The 19,112-nt window shown below is 44.4% G+C and overlaps 1 protein-coding gene and 1 long non-coding RNA gene across 3 annotated transcripts; one reads left to right on the forward strand and one right to left on the reverse strand.

Moving 5' to 3' along the window:
- The first annotated feature begins 312 nt into the window (after window positions 1–312).
- Window positions 313–18,079, forward strand: LOC116531334. Of its 2 annotated transcripts, none has more exons than XR_004260376.1 (2): window positions 313–628; window positions 17,915–18,079. It is a non-coding gene; the product is annotated as an uncharacterized LOC116531334 (long non-coding RNA). The 2 variants fall into 2 exon arrangements; XR_004260377.1 differs by lacking the exon at window positions 313–628 and adding an exon at window positions 14,593–14,624.
- Window positions 1,206–3,165, reverse strand: FAM50B (family with sequence similarity 50 member B). Its single transcript, XM_032250058.1, has 2 exons — window positions 2,999–3,165; window positions 1,206–2,723 (listed from the first exon to the last, which is right to left on the reverse strand). Exon 2 carries the CDS (start codon window positions 2,698–2,700, stop codon window positions 1,714–1,716), a length of 987 nt encoding a protein of 328 aa, XP_032105949.1. The 5' UTR covers window positions 2,701–2,723; window positions 2,999–3,165; the 3' UTR covers window positions 1,206–1,713.
- Window positions 18,080–19,112: the final 1,033 nt, after the last annotated feature.

Genomic DNA, 19,112 nt, shown 5'->3' on the forward strand with positions numbered 1-19,112 from the left:
CTCCCAGTAGAATTTGACAGTGGCCAGAGAACTGGCTCTTGCTGGTCCTTTGCATTCCCTTTTGCTAATGTTTTTGTTTGTTTGTTAGACCACTGCATATCAGGTACCTGAGAGGACAGCTTGCTTATTCTTTAGTTTATAAGTAGCTGGATGACAAAGGGCCACATTCAGACTTGAAGGAGAGGACTGCATGTTACCCCATATGTAACTACTGGGCCCCTGTGGTGGTCTTCTCTGCATTAGGATTGAGTGTGCTATGTGTGGGGAAAGGATACACTTGGATATTTTTGTAGTGAAAGGGATAGACTACATCAGAAATTGTGTTTATCCCCTGATTTCTGCTGTCCATTTTTTCCCATAGTAATAGAACTTGGCTTCCCAGATAAGGACTGTATCTCCCAGCTTCCCGTGCAGCTAGGTGTGGTCAGGTAAACAAGTTCTGGCAACCAATATAGTGTTTGTTGGTTTATAGGACTCTTCCTTGAGAGACAGCTGTTTTAAGTCTTTTGAACTTTCTTTCTCCCCTTACCTTTGTTTTCCTGGATGTAAATGTGGTGGTTAAAGCTGGAGCTGCCATCTTGGATTATGAAGTAACCATGGATATGGAAGACACATATGATGAAACAAGGTAAAAGCAGCCTGGGTCCTTGATGCTCTGGCCAACTTACCTCTAGACTTTTTTGAAGCAGAGAAATAGGCTTGCTTAAGCTACAGGTACCTGCTTAAGGGCTGAGGCAAGAACTCTAATGTCCCTCCTACACTCAGGTCTGGGACTGGGGTAAGATGAGTGAGGCATCCACCTTGGTCATTAAGGTTAAGGGGAAGGAAATGCCACTCAGTAATCCAATAATATTTGAACACAATATTTTAAGAAATCAAAATTAACATAAATGATTCACAATGAATAAAATACAAACATTTTCAATAAAGACAGGATCTGTAACTCTGCCCTGTGGAGCCATATTGGAGCAAAAGAAAAAAAAGTGATACTGACCCTGCAGGCTACTTGGATTAGCTCTCTGTCCTCCTAACTTCTGGGGCTAAACAACCCAGCTAAAGGTCACCAGAGGGGGGCTGCTCCCCAACCTCTGTGAGCGCCTCCTGCTGGCAACTGCTGATCCTGGGACCAGTGATGGGCAGGTCCACCTTTGCCCTCAAATGGTTCCGAACTAGGTCACTACAATCCTTTAAATAAACCAAAACCATAAGAATAACCACAAAACACATTTATTAAGTGCTAAGTGTTTTACAAATATTAACTCGCTTAATCTTCAATCTTATGAAGTAGGTGCTCTTATTTCCTTTTACAGGTGACTAAACTGAGGCACAGGGGTTTAATAAGCTTGGCCAAAACTACACAGCAAGGAGGAAGCTGCGTCGGGAATCAAACTCAGTCAGTGTGGCCCCCAAGTCCATGCTCATACCGCTAAGTAAAAAATGTGCCCCCTATTCTAATTTCTGTCTCACAGTGGGCCCAGTCATGGTTTCAACACAGCTCAGCAGAGCAATGCAGCAAATCCAGGTAGCAACACTGAAATACACGGAAAAGACCAACCAAGCAAGGAAAGAAAGAGTAACATCGGCAAACAGAACAACTAATGTGAATCGCGAGAACCCTCTGTCTTTATTACACTGGCGGGAAGGAATCAAGGTCACGGTGACGGAGCAGAGAAATGAGTGCCTTCCCCCGGTTTCCACGCTGGCAGGTGGGCATTAGCGGATGGTGTACTTGTCCCACTTCTTCTCGGGGTCATAGGGCTCCCAGCGGCTGGCGGGGAAGATGTGCTTGTTCTTCTCGTACCAGCTCCGCAGCACCACCTTGCCCGCGTGCGACTCATCCTTCTCCATGGTGGCGTCGCTGAGCAGCCGCACGTCGTCGTGCACGTCGAAGCTGAAGAGCGGCCCGCTCTTGCCCCTTGCCCTGGCGATGATGAAGTCGTAGAAGGTGTGGTAGTGCGGGAGGATGAGGTCTTCCTTGATGTACATGAGCTGCTCCACGCCGGCCGAGCGCAGCTCCAGGAAGTCCTTGCGCAGCCCCTGCAGCGCCTTCTTCAGGAACTGCTGCACGGTGTTGCCCTTGCGCACGCGCAACGTGCGCCGGTGGCCCGAGCCGTCCCAGTAGCTGAAGGTGACCTCCATCTCCTCGTCCTTCACCTTCTCGCGCTGCGCCTCCCATTCTTGGCGAAGCTCCTCCCGGAGCCGGTTCTCCTCCTCCTCGCGGTCGCGGTCTGGCAGGAAGCTGGTGTCCACGTCGGGGTCCTTGCCCAGGTTTCCGGGGCGCCTGGCTTCGGCCGCGTCGGCCGCCTCGGCCTGGTCATCGAGGTCATCGAGCGCGAAGGACAGGCAGGAGATCTTGCGTTTGCGCTCGCGTCGCTGTTCCTGCTCGCGCAACCGCTCCTGCTGCAGCCGCTGCTGCTCCTGCTGCTGGCGCTGGGCCAGCTGCCGCTCGCGCTCGCGGACCAGGGCCTCCTGCCGGGCCTTCATGTCGTTCAGGGTCACCAGGCCCACCGTGCTGGACTTCAGCTCGGCCTCCACGGCGTCATAGTGCGCGGAGAACTTCTTATCTACCTGCGACTTGAGGATGGTCTCCTCGGCGATGCGCTGCTTCAGCACCTCCATCTGCTCCCGCTGCTTCTCGCGCTTCTTGAGGAGGTGCATGGCGCGGCCCGCCTCGCGCATGGTGCCCTTGTACTGCGCCATCGCCCGCGCCTACCCGGTGGGCTCTGCAGCAAGGAGGAAAAATGCAGAAGGTATAGAGGGGCTGGCGCAACAGCGGGGAATGCGTAGCAGCGCCTCCTCACAGGGCTTTCGGCCGTGATGGAAGCGTTCCGGGGCTGGGCCGACCTGCTAGGGTAACCACCAACCTGGCAGTGTCGCCACGCACCAACAAATGCAAATGCGAATGGCCACACGTAATTGGTGGCTGCCACGCCAGAGCGCAGCGCTGAATTTGGGGAGCGGCATACAGAGACGGATGGGCTACAGAATGGACCCTTACCTGCCCAGGCACTCGGTCAAGCGGAGACAAGCGGGAGTTGAGCTCCGAGAGAGCCACCCACGAGCAGAGGCCCACCGGTGCCAGGTTCCCGTGACAGGCGCGGACACAGGAAGTGGAGGCGGTGCCCCCTGCTGGGGAGGCGGGCCCTGAGGAGAGCGCCAGGCTCCTGATAGGGCAGCTGCGGAAACAGGAAGTGGAGGCGGCTCGCCCCCTGCCGGGGAGGCGGGCCCTGGGGAGAGTCCAGGCTCCTGGTAGGGTCAGTGCTCCTGAGGGGCGGGCCAGCGCAGGGAGGAGCCTGGCGAAGGCGCCTCTGCCCCTGTCCAGCCGAGCCTGCGTGGGGCTACTGTTTACGTGCTGTGGGCAGCGCGACTGCCCAGACTGCGGTGCATGCGTGCTGAGCCTTCTCGTGCCCAGCTGTAGACTCGCAGAAACAATGTGGGCGCAGATCGGGGTGCTGTCGCCATCCAGAGAGCCTTGCAACCGCCCTGCAAGGCTGCAGCCCTGCTGTCCAACCCTCCTCCTCCCGTCCCTCCTCCCGCCTCTGCCGCTATCCCACCGAGACCCTCCTGTGAACATTACTTGCGCACCACTGCTTGTATTCGTTCTTATGGCCCCAACACAACAGCCGTTCTTTGATCATAGAACCCTACTTGCCCCGCAATTTCATGACAAAACCTACTCTGAGATTGTTTGACCTCCTTTACGGCAGTTTCCCCAAAATTCTCGGCTCTAATAACCATGGGAAACTGAGTTAAAGTATAACAGTATCTTTACTGTGAGCCTTTAACATGCCAGTTTCCACCGTAACTCTCGAAGAGCAGAGGAGACCAGTTCATGTTTTGTGACCTTCTCTCCCCTCCAGGAGATCTGGTAATACTCACTGAAACCCGTGCTTCATGAGACCTGGTTTGGAAAAGCTGGTTGTGAAATATATGCCTGCAGTTCTGCCTTCTCCCATCTAATAGCAACAATGCCTGTGAACATAACCTTACCAAGAAGCCTGAATCATATGATAAATACATATGGCACCCACATATCCAAAGGAGCATAGATCATGGTATGAGCACGCATCAAATTGTCCAAACCAGAAACCTAGGCATTTTCCTGGAATGACGTTCCTTCACATGTAATCAGTTACAGAGAAGCCTTTCACACTTTTTTCTCCCATTCCCCACCACTTGCCTTAATCAAGGAATCTGGCACCTGGTGTTTTTCTTTTCTTTCTTTTTTTTTTTCATCTAAAGCCTTGTCATTGTTGTCCCATCACCAGAATACAAGCATATCTCATTTTATTGAGCTCTTTGGATATTGTGTGTTTTGGTTTTGTTTTTACAAATTGAAGGTTTGTGGCTATGCTGCATCAAGCATCTATTGGCTCCATTTTTCCAACAGCGCTGTGCTCACTTTGTGTTCCTGTGTCACATTTTGGTAATTCTTGCAATATTTCAGACTTTTTCATTATGATATCTGCTGTGGTGATCTGTGAGGTTACTACTGTCATTGGGGGCACGCCGAAGTGTGCATGTAGAAGATAAAGACATTTATTGATTTAATCGATAAATGCTGTGTATGTTCTGATTGCTCCACTCACTGTGTTCCTTCATCTCTCTTCCTCTCCCCAGGCTTCCCTGGTCCCTGAGACACAAAAATATTGAAAGTAGGCTAATTTAAAACCCTACAATGGCTGCTAAGTGTTCAAGTGAAAAGAAGTGTCACACATCTCTCACTTTAAATCAAAGGCTAGAAATGATTCAGCTTAGTGAGGAAAGCATGTCAAAAGCCAAAATAGGCCAAAAGCTAGGCCCTTTTGCCAAACAGTTAGCTAAGTTGTGAATGCAAAGGAAAAGTTCCTGAAGGAAACTACAAGTGCTACCTGGTAAACATGTGAATGATAAGAAAGCAAAACAGCCTTATTGCTCATATGGAGAAAGTTCTACTGGTCTGGTTAAAAGATCAAATCAGCCCCAGCAAGTCCTTAAGCCAAAGCCTAATCCAGGGCAGGGCTCTAAGTCTCTTCAATTCTGTGAAGCTGAGAGAGGTAAGGAAGCTTCAGAAGAAAAGTCCAAAGAGGTTGGTTCATGAGTTGAGGAAAGAAGTCATCTCTATAACGTAAAGTGCAAGGTGAGGGCGCAAGTGCTGTTGGAGAAGCTGCAGCAAGTTATCCAGAAGATCTAGCTCAGAGCATTGATGAAGGAGGCTACCCTAGACAGAAGGTTTTCAATGCAGACAAAACAGTCTTCCACTGGAAGAAAAAAGGACTTTGCCATTTAGGACTATGCCATTTAGGACTTTTATAGCTACAGAGGAGAAGTCAATGCCAGGCTTCATAGCTTCAAAGGACAGGTTGACTCTCTTGCTAGGGGCTAATGTAGCTGGAGACTTTCAGTTGAAGCCAGTGCTCATTTACCATTCTGAAAATCTTAGGGCCCTTAAGAATTATGCTAAATCTACTCTGCCTGTGCTCTATAAATGGAATAACAAAGCCTGGAGGACAGCACGTCTGTTTACAACATGGTTTGCTGAATGTTTTAAGCCCAGTGTTGAGACTTACTGCTCTGATGATTCCTTTTAAAATATTACTACTGTAACAATGCACTTGGTCACCTAAGAGCTTGACGGAGATGCACAAGGAGATTAATGTGATTTCATGCTTGCTAACACAACGTCCATTTGGCAACCCATAGATCAAGGAGTAATTTTGACTTCCAAGTCTTATTATTTCAGAAATGCATTTCCAAAGGCTATAGCTGCTGCAGATAATGATTTCTCTGATGGATGTGGGCAAAGTAAATTGAAATTTTTCTGGAAGGCATTCACCACTGTAGGTGCCATTAAGGACATTCACAATTTTGGGGAGGAGGTAAAATATCAACATTAACAGAAGTTTGAAAGAAGTTGATTCAAACAACATTACATGCTACAGAGAAATTTTTCATGAAAGGAAGAATCAATCAAAGTGGCAAACTTCCGTGTTGACATATTTTAAGAAATTGCCATAGGCCCAGCCTTTGGCAACTACCACCCTGATCAATCAGCAGCTGTTAACACTGAGGCAAGACCCTCCACCAGCAAATAGATCACAGCTCACCGAAGGCTCAAAGGATCACTAGCAGTTTTTAGCAATTAAGTATTTTTAATGAAATGATGCACATTATTTTCTTAAACATAATGCTACTGAATACTTACTAGACTACAGTATAGTGTAAACATAACTTTTATATGCACTAGAAAATTTTAAAATGCGTGTGACTGTCTTTGTGGTGGTCTGCAACGACCCACATTATCTCCAAGGTATGCCTGTATTCTTGTTCTTGTCTAACTTCTATACAATATCCCCAGAGATCTTCATTAAAAATCAATCTGATAACATCACTCTCTTACTTGAAAAACTCCAACTTCCCTTGTAAGATCCACATCAGAATCTCTTTGTTTGTCCTCCAAGGTCTCTAATAGGTGGACCCATGCAGCACCCACCCGGCTTTTTCACTGTGTCTGAGTAGAAGATGTCTTTTCATAACTGTTACCTTTGAACGTATTCTTTTTGGAAAGTCCCGCTGTTGCTGTGCTATCCCTGAAGATCAGTGCAAATGTCATCTCCAAGAGGAAGCCTCGAGCACCCACCATCACCATTACCACCCACAGATGGACAAAGTTACCAATAGTCTCCTTTCTCAGGTTTCCCATATAATTACCTTTATTACACTCACCATAAGCAAGAGAGACTTGCCACATCTTTTTTCAATTAAATGATCCAACCTGCTAAACTTTAATTCAATCAACTATAGTTTAGCCACATATGTTATATTCAACCTTTCTCTAATTGAATTAGAACTGGAATGTCAATATCACCCCTAAACCTTATCATCCATCCTCCCAATATCCAGCATCAAACTCCTGAATTCAGTCACGGCCTCCAAATACTGTAGCCATCTCCCAGAATTAAAAGGTTAAGCCTAAAATTCTCAGAAAAGTTTAACAAGAAAAACAACAGAAGGAAGCAGATTTATCCTAAAAGTCTGATACCTTGTTCTTTAGAATTTTCCCCTAAGTTCCAAGGTAGTAACTTCCTCTTTCAGCCTCAATTTTCAGTGAAAAGTACCCATCAAACTAAAAGCTACTGCTTTAAGCTCTTAAATTTTATCAACAAAATGAGAATGAGGACCTGAGCCCACACAAGTGGTGAAACATTAAGAAGAATAAATAGAATAAAAAAGAATGATTGTTTTAGTTATTATAACCTGATTCAGACATTGTGGTTTATCTTTTAAATAGGTTTTGTCATAAAGGAGGAAATAGGCATGTTACAGAAAAGTTTAAAAAGAAATGTAAAGAAATAAAAAGATCACTCAACATGAACACATAAGTAACAACTATTAACGTGTGCAAGTTCCTTTCTAATATTTTATATGCACATAGATCTGTATATATTTAGCAACGTTGCATCCCGTTTGATGACTTTTTTCTATTTAAATATTCTTCTTCTTTTTTTTTAAGATGGAGTCTTGCCCTATTGCCCAGGCTGGAGTACAGTGGCACGATCTTGGCTCACTGCCACCTTCACTTCCTGGGTTCAAGTGATTCTCCTGCTTCAGCCTCCCGAGTAGTTGGGATGACAGGCACACGCCACCACACCTGGTTAGTTTTTGTATTTTTAGTAGAGATGGAGTTTCACCATGTTGGTCAGGCTGGTCTCGAACTCCTGATTTCAGGTGATCTGCCCACCTCGTCCCCCAAAGTGCTGGGATTATAGGCGTGAGCCACCGTGCCAAGCCAGTATTCCTCTTGTTTTTATATAATCATCATAGTCATTGATTTAAATAAATGTGGTACATTCTATTGTTAAAAAAATAAAAGTATCAATAGCAATAATACAGCAGAGGGGAGGGAACAGCATTCTGTTCTAGTGACTCAGAAATGTTGATTAAATACACAAACTAATTTAGAAAAAAATGTGTTCTCCAGGCTTAGTCACAAAATATGCAAACAGCAGCAACGTTTTAAAAAATCTCACAAAGCTAAAGCTATTTTAACAGGAGAAAAAGGATTTAGTTTTGAGTACAAGCAACAATAACAAAACCTCCCAAATAACACCTTTTGTCATGATGGGTTTTCGTGTTACTTTCCACCAGTCTGAATTCTATTTTAAACTGATTATCCTATAAGTGACAGATATACTGCCCTCTCCAGGGTCACCCTTGAAATGAAACAGCTGATGGTGGGCCTGGCCTGGGTATAGGGTGGGTCCTAATAGCAACCCCACTCAACGATCCCTCTACCACCACCACTGTGTCCTGAACCAGTTATCAAAGCAAAGCCACAGAGCCTTACATCAACCAGGTACCAAAAAAGAACTAGCGCATGAATCCAGAATTCTTCCACCAGACCAGAAGTCCTTCAAGGGATATCTAAATAATATTATTGCATGTTTTCTAATAAAGGGTTTAAAAATGTCTTCCAACCTTTGCTTGGTGGAAAGCCAATATTTTGGCATGCAGTTGGGTAGGGGTAAGGGGAAGAAGCCTCATATCTTCAGAGACAGGAAAGTACAAAATATCCTAGAAGGGAAAAGCTTGAACAAGCAAACTATGGCTTCTCTATATGTTCCCTGGGGGAGAAATGAAACCCAAGAGATGTCACAATTTCAAAATAAATTCTGCACCATAAATGTCTGAGCTGTGAGACCTAAATTTTTTCTTTCATTTGTGTCAAAGTAATACATGTTTGATAAAACAGTTTAAAAGAATGGAGCATGGTTTTATATTCTTGGTTTAAAAAGAAAAGTAATCCTAAAGGATAATTTTCACAAACAAAAAAAGCAAGCAGTTTCCTATTTTTCTCTTCCCTGGAGGCAACGACCTCTATTCCTTTCAGTTGTTTTCTTTTGGTATCTACCTTCTCATTTTCTAATAATTCTTACATTGCTATTTTGTGACTAATCAATTTTAAATTTTATCTACTGACTTTTTGTTTTTGGGGATGAAGATTTAATTTTTCTTATGATGGATTGAAATGTCTGGCCAGGTCATGTGAAGAAGGGGGTGTTAAAGATGTTGTCAATTTCTAAGCCAGATGAGAAAAATGCAAGAAATGAAAGCACTTGCCAATCCTGATTATAAATGGAATGGCAAAAAGCCCAAACAAAATATTAACAAATGGAATTCAGCAGTGTATGAATACATACATGAAAATGAACAAAAGAGGCCATTCTCAAAGGTAGTTCCACACTAGAATCTCTATGTGTGTAATTTACCAAACTAATAACATCTCAATCCCTGCAGATAAAATATCAATAGCGAACTAGACCTAGAAGGGAACTTCCTTCACTTGATGAAAAGTGTCTTTTAGAAACTTACGGCAAATGTTATTTTAATGGTATGCTTTTATGTCTTTTACAATTTTCTCAAAAATAAAATTATGGGGTGTTTTCACTGGTACGGGGCTTAGTACAGCTGGGTGAAGGTAGATAGATTCCCACAGGTACTTTCCAGGAGACGGGCAGATACCGAGAGAAGTTCTGATGCTCTTTCAAAGGGCAGTGCATCTTTTATTTTGAAGTGGCAAAGCATCACCTGAGGGACAGCTTTTAGAAGTGTCACCAGGGAAATGAGGGACATGACAGGAGGCAGGGGCTGAGGAGAGTGGCTAGGAGCTCATGCCTACATAGAAAAGAGTCTGAGAAAAAGCAAAAGTCAGAAGCCTGCCTAGAATAGCACATGTACTAAACGTATCAGGAATGTCCCCACCAGCCCGCCCCACTGTCCTCTTCAAGGAACGCAGAAGAGGAAAGTATTGTTTTGTGTAGAAACATAGGAGGGATTACAACATGACACTGGCCAGTTTTTCCAGGACCCTTCTTCTTTTTTTGGAAAGTGCTACGGAGGTGGCTTTTCACGCTACATTTCAGAGTCACAGCCCACGGAAGCGATTTAAAAATGTGTGTTGAAGCCAACTCTGGCTCTGTGGCAGTCCTCTCCTCTTGTTTTCTCTTCTTGTCCTCAGCGAAGATGACTGGTATCTAAATACCTCCATGATCTTCTTCCTTCATCAAACTGAAAGCAGATGGGTTCAGGTCCCGGGAAGGGGACAATGGAGGGATTGATGATTGCCTTGAAACTTTTATTTCCTCCCAACTTGGAGTGATCCTGGGTGAAGCCTCCTCTGCTGGGGCAGACACTGCCACTCTGCTGGACCTTTGGGCTCAGGGATGGCCACAGTGCACACTGCCCACAGCCAACGTGAGTACCCAGCAGAACATCCTGAGCGTCACAAGGGCCAGCAGGCCAAGGGACAGCCAGGTTTGCAGCAGGCAAGGCTGTTCCTGGAACTGCTTTCCAGGATGACTGCTGCAGGATAATGAGACTGGTAGAAGGAGACCACCCTGAGATAAACAACTTCTTGGCATTTGAAGCAGTTGAAGAACAATTGTCTAATAAGTTCAGGAATTGAAATTCTGAGATAGGAAAGTGCTTTAGGAAATACCTGAACTGGCCAGCTCATGCCTGTAATCCTAGCGCTTTGGGAGGCCGAGGTGGGTGGATCACGAGGTTAGGAGATCGAGACCATCCTGCCAACATGGTGAAACCCCACGTCTACTAAAAATACAAAAATTAGCTGGGCATGGTGGTGCATGCCTGTAGTCCTAGCTACTCGAGAGGCTGAGACAGGAGAATCACTTGAACCTGGGAGTCGGAGGTTGCGGTGAGCTGAGATCATGCCACTGCACTCCAATCTGGGCAACAAGAGTGAAACTCCGACTCAAAAAAAATTAATAATAATAGAAAATACCTGAACCTAGCATTGACTTTGGGTAAGCAAGTGAAGGACTAAGCACTCTCAGAGAACCCTGAAGACCAAAACAAACTAGAGAGCTGCTGGCTATTCTCTCATTTGTGGTGCTAATATGTATGTCGGATTATTTATGTTCTCTGACAACATAACAATCAACAGAGACAGAATGTGCTGTTTGACGCCATGTGAATGTGTTCCCTTAACTTCCAGTCCTTTTGTAGAGAACACCTCTCTGAGGTCTCTCCTGTGACTGTGACTACCTGCCCAGGGAACCACCACCCTGGAGCTTTTGATAAACCCACTCACACCCCAAGCTTCATGGAAAACCAGACCGCTTAGTAATTTTCCCAGCACTATCTCGATCCTCCAGGGACCCGCCAGCCCCAGGGGAGTTGTGTTATCATCTGTGGTTGCCAGTGTGTATTTTACTTGGCTCATCACTGTTAGGGTTTATTCTTTAAACAGCTTATAAACATGGAAGATACTGCCCCAGTGGCAGGACAGTTGTGCAATGTATAAACAGGACAATTCCTGCTGTGGCTCCTAACGGGTCGGACCTACCACCCACCCTCCCCATCTTTTAACTCTCTGCAGACTTGTATTTTCTGTTAGAAGCACCATTGATTGTCGTAAGAAATCCACAAAAGAAGAAAACAACTTGGTGGTGTATATTCTTGCCACTCATTGCTTTCATTTGAGGCCAAATAAATAAAAAGACGTGAACTTGTTGCTTAAAACTTATCCCTGGTTACACTTTGAGCTCGGCTTTTCCCTAAAGCTTTTTTGTATTTATTTTTAAATGTACACACAGCAGCACAATTTGCTCTTTTGGGTGTATAGTTACGTAAGTGTTGACAAATGCCTGGACCATGCTCATCTTTCACTTTGATATCAGAGGTGCTGTTCAGGGCACATCTGGAGGAAAATCCATTATTTATTCCAGGTGACCCGAGCTTCGGAAGCACCCACTGGACCCTGTCAGCTCATCTGCTGATGCTCCAGCATGGGGCACTCTGACTGCTGAGGTCCAAAGAATGTGCTCCAACCTTTGGGTGACGCTCGGCTCTGCTCATTGGAGGTGGGGCAGGTGCAACACGCCAGCTGGTTAAATCCTGGACTCCATGGCTGTTTTATACCATGACCCCACAGCTCTGGCTTATATGCTATGACTTTTTGTTTGTTTGGTTTTGTTTTTTTTTAGAAGGAGATTTGCTCTTGTTGCCCAGGCTGGAGTGCAGTGGTATGATCTCGGCTCACTGCAACCTCCACCTCCCGGGTTCAAGCGATTCTCCTGCTTCAGTCTCCTGAGTAGCTGGGATTACAGGCACCAGCCACCATGTCTGGCTAACATTTTTGTGTTTTTTGTTTTGTTTTGTTTTGTTTTTGAGATGGAGTCTCGCTCTGTCACCCAGGCTGGAATACAGTGGCATGATTTCAGCTCACTGCGACCTCTGCCTCCTAGCTTCACACACTTCTCTGCTTCAGCCTCCTGAGTAGCTGGGATTACAGGCATGCACCCCCACACCCAGCTAATTTTTGTATTTTTAGTAGAGACGGAGTTTCACCATTTTGGCCAGACTGGTCTTGAACTCCTGACCTTGTGATCCACCTGCCTCGGCCTCCCAAAGTGCAGGGATTGCAGGCGTTAGCCACCAAGCTCGGCCCTGTGTTCTGTTATTGTGTTGTCGTTTATTCAGAAGAAACTCTTAGCCCATGACTTCCTTCCTTCCCAGTGTCTTGGTTGATATTAATAATTTAACCTGGGATAGGGAGGGAGGAAGGATGCTTTACTGATGGCTGCTGTTGCTCTCCTATGGGAGTATATGTGAGGTAGGAACAGAATGGTCCTGTCATCCAGGTAAACTCCCTGTATTATCTCTTTGTAGTCACACTCTCTCCCCATCGCTACCCCTGACAGCCACTGATCTACTTTCCACACTGCTATAGTCTGAATATCTGACCCTCCAAACCTCACGTTGACATTTGATCCCCAATGTGGGTGGAGAAGCCTAGCGGGAGATGTTTGCGTTGTAGGGGCGCATTCCTCGTGAATAGATGAATATTCTCCCCCGGGGGAGGAGGTGAGTGAGCTCTGCCCTGTTAGTTCCAGAGAAAGCTGGTTGTTAAAAAGAGTCTGGCAGCTCCCCCTCTCACTTTTGCATCTCCTCTCACCACGTGACCTCTGCATACACCAGCTCCCTTTTGCCTTCTGCTGGAGTGGAAGCAGCCTGAGGCTTCCCAGAAGCAGATGCTCATGCCATGCTTCTTGTACAGCTTGTGGAGCTGTGAGCCAAATAAACTCCTTTTCTTTATAAATCGCCTAGTTGCAAGTACTTACAGCAACACAGACAGACTCTGACACATACCTACATTTTTTTGCCTTTTCCAGAATGTCACATCACGGAATCATACAATATGCAAATTTTTTTCTTGAGATGGAGTCTTGTTCTGTTGCCAGGCTGGAGTGCAATGGCACAATCTCTGCTCACTGCTACCTCTGCCTCCCAGGTTCAAGCGATTCTCCTGCCTTAGCCTCCCAAGTAGCTGGGACTACAGGCACACACCAACACACCCAGCTAATTTTTGTATTTTTAGTACAGACGGGGTTTCACCATGCTTACCAGGATGGTTTTAGTCTCTTGATCTTGTGATCTGCCTGCCTTGGCTTCCCAAAGTCCTGGGATCACAGGCATGAGCCACTGTGCCCAGCCACAATATGTACATTTTAAGTCAGAGTTATTTCACTCAGTATAATGCATTTGATCTTCATCCTTGTTGTTGCATATATCACTAGTTCATTCCTTCATTCTTTTTTTTGTTTTGTTTTTGAGATGGAGTCTTGCTCTGTCACCCAAGCTGGAGTGCAGTGGCCCCATCTTGGCTCACTGCAACCTCTACCTTCCAGGTTCAAGCGATTCTTGTGCTTCAGCCTTCTGAGTAGCTGACGTTGCAGGCGCCCGCCACCACGCCAGACTGTTTTGTATTTTTAGCAGATACGGGGTTTCACCATGTTGTCCAGGCTAGTCTCAAACTCCTGGCCTCAGGTGATCTGCCCACCTTGGCCTCACACAGTGCTGGGATTACAGGCATGAGCCACTGCGCCTGGCCAGTTCATTCCTTTTTGTTGCTGAGTAGTGTGTTCCATTCTACGGAAGCACCACAGTTCTTTCCTTCACTTCTTGAAGGACACTGGGTTGTTTCCATTTTTCTTTTCTTAAAAGAAGATGGAGTCTTGCCGTATTGCCCAGGCTGGAGTGCGGTGGTGCAATCATAGTTCACTGCAGCTCCAAACTCCTGGCCTGAAGTAATCCTCTTACCTTGGCCTCCCAAAGTGCTGTTATTATAGGCATGCACACCAGGCCCATCCCAGCTTCTGGTTTCATTTCTCTAGCTATGAATAGGATTGCTAAATTATATGGTAAGCCTTTGTTTAACTTAAATCTTCTAAATTGTTTTCCACAGGGTCTGTATCAGCTGTCATTCTCAGCAATATATGAGAGCTCCAGTTCCTCTGCAGTCTCGTCAGCACTTAGTGCTATGGTTTTAAAGTCCTCTAAAAGTTCATGTGTTGGAAACTTGGTCTCTCACTTCTTTGGGAAGTGAGGGCTCTGCTGTCATGAATGGATTAATCATTTCATGGATGAATGGATTAACGGGCTGATGGATTAATGCATTATCAAGGGAATGTGTTAGTTATCACAAGGGTAGTATACAAGCCAGTTTGGCTCTCTTGTAGGACCCTCTTTCTCTGTGATGTCGTCTGCTATCTTGTAATGCAGCAAGAAGGCTCTCACCAGATGTCAGTGCCATGCCCTTAGACTTCCCATCCTCCAGAACTGTAAGAAATAGATTTCTGTTCTTTACAAATTATCCAGTCTCTGGTATTTGATTGTAGCAACATAAAATGGGCTAAGATGCTGGATGTTATGAGTTTTAAAAAAATATATTTTGGCCATTCTATTTAATAGGTGTGAGGCCGGATGCGGTGGCTCACGCCTGTAATCCCAGCACTTTGGGAGGCCGAGGCGGGTGGATCACGAGGTCAAGAGATCGAGATCATCCTGGTCAACATGGTGAAACCCTGTCTCTACTAAAAATACAAAAATTAGCTGGGCATGGTGGCGCACGCCTGTAGTCCCAGCTACTCAGGAGGCTGAGGCAGGAGAATTGCTTGAACCCAGGAGACAGAGGTTGCGGTGAGCCGAGATCGTGCCATTGCACTCCAGCCTGGGTAACAAGAGTGAAACTCCGTCTCAAAAAAAAAAAAAAAAAAATAGGTGTGTAGGGGCATCTCATTGTGGTTTTAATTTGAATTTACCAAGTGACAAATGATGTTGAGCATTTTTTCATGTGCTTACTTGCTATCATACGTCTTTTTTAGTAAAATTTCTGTTCCGATCTTTTGTTCATTTTCTAACTGGGTTGTTTACTTACTATTGAGTTTTGAGAGTTTGTATTGTATTCTGAGTACAAGTCTTTCATCAGGCATGTGAGTTTCAATAATTCCTACTAATCTACCTTCTCTTTTTATTCTCTTGTCTTTTGCAGAGTAAAATTTTTAAACTTGGTGAACTCCAATTTATCAGTTGCTCATTTATGAATCATGCTTTTGATATCTTACGTAGGAATTCTTTGCCTAAACCAAGACCCACAAACATTTTCTCCTATGATTTCTTCCAAAAGTTTTATAGTTTACATTTTCCATTTAGATCTGTGGTCCAGTTCGAGTTAATTTTATATAAGATGTGAAGTTCAGTATCCTTGTCCTTCCATCTAAATGTTGGACTTCCTTCAATATTCTTTTTTTAAGTGACTAATCTATCACCCAGATTTTCAAAAAGCCTGCAAGAAGCCTGTATCTTCTCTTGATAATGCAAATCTGTGTGGAGCAGAGGATTATTACCCTTCAGAGTGCTGAAGGTGATCTCAGGGGCTGTAGGATGCCTCCCTCTGTCCTTGGCTTCAATACACATTGTCCTTCAGGAGACTCAGGCTCCTTGGCACACGCTGAGCTACATGTGCAATATAACTGACTGTCAATGGTGTCGGTGATCATGACACCAAAGGCATTGTGCCTTGGGGCTTCCCCAAATGCTTCCTCAAAACATGTACAGATAGCCACTCTGACACAAAGAAAGCCCATTCTCAGACATACTGTTTCTAAGATGTAATGGTTTGAGAGTCTAGTAACACATAGCCATGCTTTCTTTGTAACCAAAATTAACTTGCTGGATCTTGACTGAGCCAGTGGGATTATCTATAATTGTTCTAGGTATTAAGATTGGATCTTGATGGCCAGGTGTGGTGGCTCACTCCTGTAATCCCAGCACTTTGGGAGGCAGAGGCAGGTGGATCACGAGGTCAAGAGATCGAGACCATCCTGGCCAACATGGTGAAACCCTGTCTCTACTAAAAATATACAAAAATTAGCTGGGCGTGGTGGCACATGCCTGTAGTCCCAGCTACTCAGGAGGCTGAGGCAGGAGAATGGCTTGAACCCGGGAGGTAGAGGTTACAGTGAGGAGCCGAGATCACAATACAGCACTCCAGCCTGGCGCCTGGCGGCAGAGCAAGACTCTGTCTCAAAAAAAAAAAAAAAAAAAATCTGTACTAAAACTACAAAAATCAGCCAGGTGTGATGGCAGGCACCTGTAATCCCAGCTGCTCAGGGGGCTGAGGCAGGAGAATCACTTGAACCCAGGCAGCAGAGGTTGCAGTGAGCTGAGATGGCACCACTGTACCCCAGCCAAAAATGATTGGATCTTGGTGTCTGCTGGATGGTGCATCCTGTTTTCCTTGGAAGAACTTACTGTGAGTGATGTTAAGGATACTGATATTCCAGTGGCAGGTGAAATGTCAAAGGTGAAAACTTCCTGCCTTTTATCCTTGAAATAATCCATGCAACCACCATACACAGCTACCATATTTGCAGGGTTTGCATCCAAGAGTTGATTGCAATTGAATTGCTAGAGGGTCTTCAGTAAATTGAGTGTTGTGCAATTATATAGTAATTCTCCATACAAGGATTGCCAAGACCAAAGGCCAGGGGTCTAAGGGGCAGGACCAGACTGATCAAATAAGGATGTAACGCTTAAAATGATTGCTGGTTTATATGGCCTCTTTGCTACTGCTGTGTGGTATTATTTATTTATTTTTTTCTGCTCCAGGGCCTGGAATGATATACATGCTCAGAAATGTTTGATGAATGAATGAATAGATGAATGAACAAATGTCACATTGATGATATGACGCTGTGATACTACTGACATTGACAATACTAGGCATTCCAGTAAAAGCTTTCAGTGCTGCATTTTTGTTTTCAATTCTCTATTTTGAGTGAAGGTGTCAGAGTTTACTCTTTATACATCCCTGAAGCTCTGGAACTTTGCAGCTGGAAATACGGCAGCCAAAGACATGGCATGGCAGAGTGGAAACAGCCCTGTGTGAGGTCAGGAGTCCACAGGGTCGGGAGAATTGGGTTCTCGTGTTGGCACTCCTGCAAGTTTGTATGGGCTTAGGGGAAGTTATATACATTTTCTAAGCTTCAGTTTTTTATCTGAAAAATCATGGCCTGACAATTTCTGATCCTTTTGAGTTGTGCAAGGCTAGGATTCAATCAAGATAACTTTCTCTTAACTCGTTGAAGTTGCTCACAAGACATGAAATGAGGGAGCCCAAAGCTTGCTTGCATTGTTCCTCCTGTGGCTTCTTATCTAGAGACTCCAAGCTGCAGTTTCTTGGGGCAGGGGTGGAGGTGGAGAGATGACAGCTCAGCAAAGGCTCTAGCTTATGGATCACATCAGACTTTAGCTGTTCATAATGGGGCTGCTGTGTTGTCAAATTAGTCCAAAGTCAAGTCCAAAGGGCAGGGGAGGGATAAGATCAGGTACAACAAACCCCGGGTTGGGAAATAGTGGGGAAGGAGGCGGTCACTGGGTCTCACAGCCAGAACCTGGCAAAGCAGCAATGACAACTGCGCAGGCTTCAAGGAGCTGAGTCCAGGACAGTGAACGCTGAGATGCAACCCCTCCTGCTCCCCTGTAGCTCCTTGTGAAGTTTCTCCATTTCCAGTTACCTGGTTGGGGAAAATATTTTCTCTCTCATGCTCTTCCTCCTCCTTCCTTCCAGCCTTCCCAGACACAACAGGACTATCACCTGCTGGGCACTTCACTGACACTCAGAGACCCGGGACAAGAGGAATGCACTCTACCATCAAGGAGGCCACAGATTACCCAATCTGAATTTCTCTCTGATTTCTGCTCACTTGTTTAAAATAAAAATATTTGTGTACTATTTGAATTTTGTGAAAGCTTTACATAAAACGGCCACTATGCAAATCTACGACCTGAGAGATAACCGTTATTAATTGTTGGCATTTACCTTCGGACTTTTAATGCATACGTTAATGTATATTTTAATATAAATGGAATTGTTCTGTACATTTTTTAATATCCTCAAACAATATAGCATGTGTCTTTCCATGATAACACTTAAAGGCCTACCTGATCTTTTTTAATGGTTCCAACATATATTTCAATATCAGACTATATCAAAATATATTTTACCAGCTTTTTTATTGTTAAACATTTGTTTTCATTTTTTAACTCTATAATGATCATTCTTATATATGCATCTCTATGAGTTAATTCTTATAGTGCCTGGAACTTAATGTGTGTAATTATTAGTAACCTTTTTAAACCTAATAACTCTTGACTTTGACCTTAACTTTAGCATCTTTTCATATGTTCTTCAAATTTTATGATCAATAAGAATTCATTGTATATTGATCTTTCATATAAGCTACAAAAATTTCCCTCAGTTTGTTACTTACATTTTAACTCTGGGTTTCTTTTTTCTTTTCTTTTCTTTTTTTTTTTTTTTTTTTGCCATATAGCAGTTTTTGTAGTTTTATTTTTATGTAGCCAGATCTGACAGTCTCTACTTTTATGACTTGTGAATTTTATATATATTTGAATATAAGAATATATTATATTCTCATTCAGTCTCACACACAACTCACTCAGTTTTATAGGTTTTAAAATGCCTGTTTCTTTTTCCATAAATGATTAGTCTTGCTGGGATCTATTTCTGAACATTCTGTCAGTCGGTACCAATTTTTTCCAAAAGAGGGTACTAAATTAAAATAAAAGCTTAGAAATTGTTCTCCACCTGCCCCAAGGGTCACAGGTATTCTTGCTAATTCATAGTGGAAAAATAATTTTTAAAATGTTTTATAGTGATTTGCAAGTTACAAAGCTTGCTTTTATACTCTAGCAGTTGAGAGTCTTTCTGTCCCAGATAAGAGAAAGCCTGACTTACACTGGTT

Source organism: Sapajus apella, unplaced genomic scaffold (assembly GCF_009761245.1).
Source record: "Sapajus apella isolate SASKATOON/1434 unplaced genomic scaffold, GSC_monkey_1.0 scaffold70, whole genome shotgun sequence".
Classification (NCBI taxonomy): domain Eukaryota; kingdom Metazoa; phylum Chordata; class Mammalia; order Primates; family Cebidae; genus Sapajus; species Sapajus apella.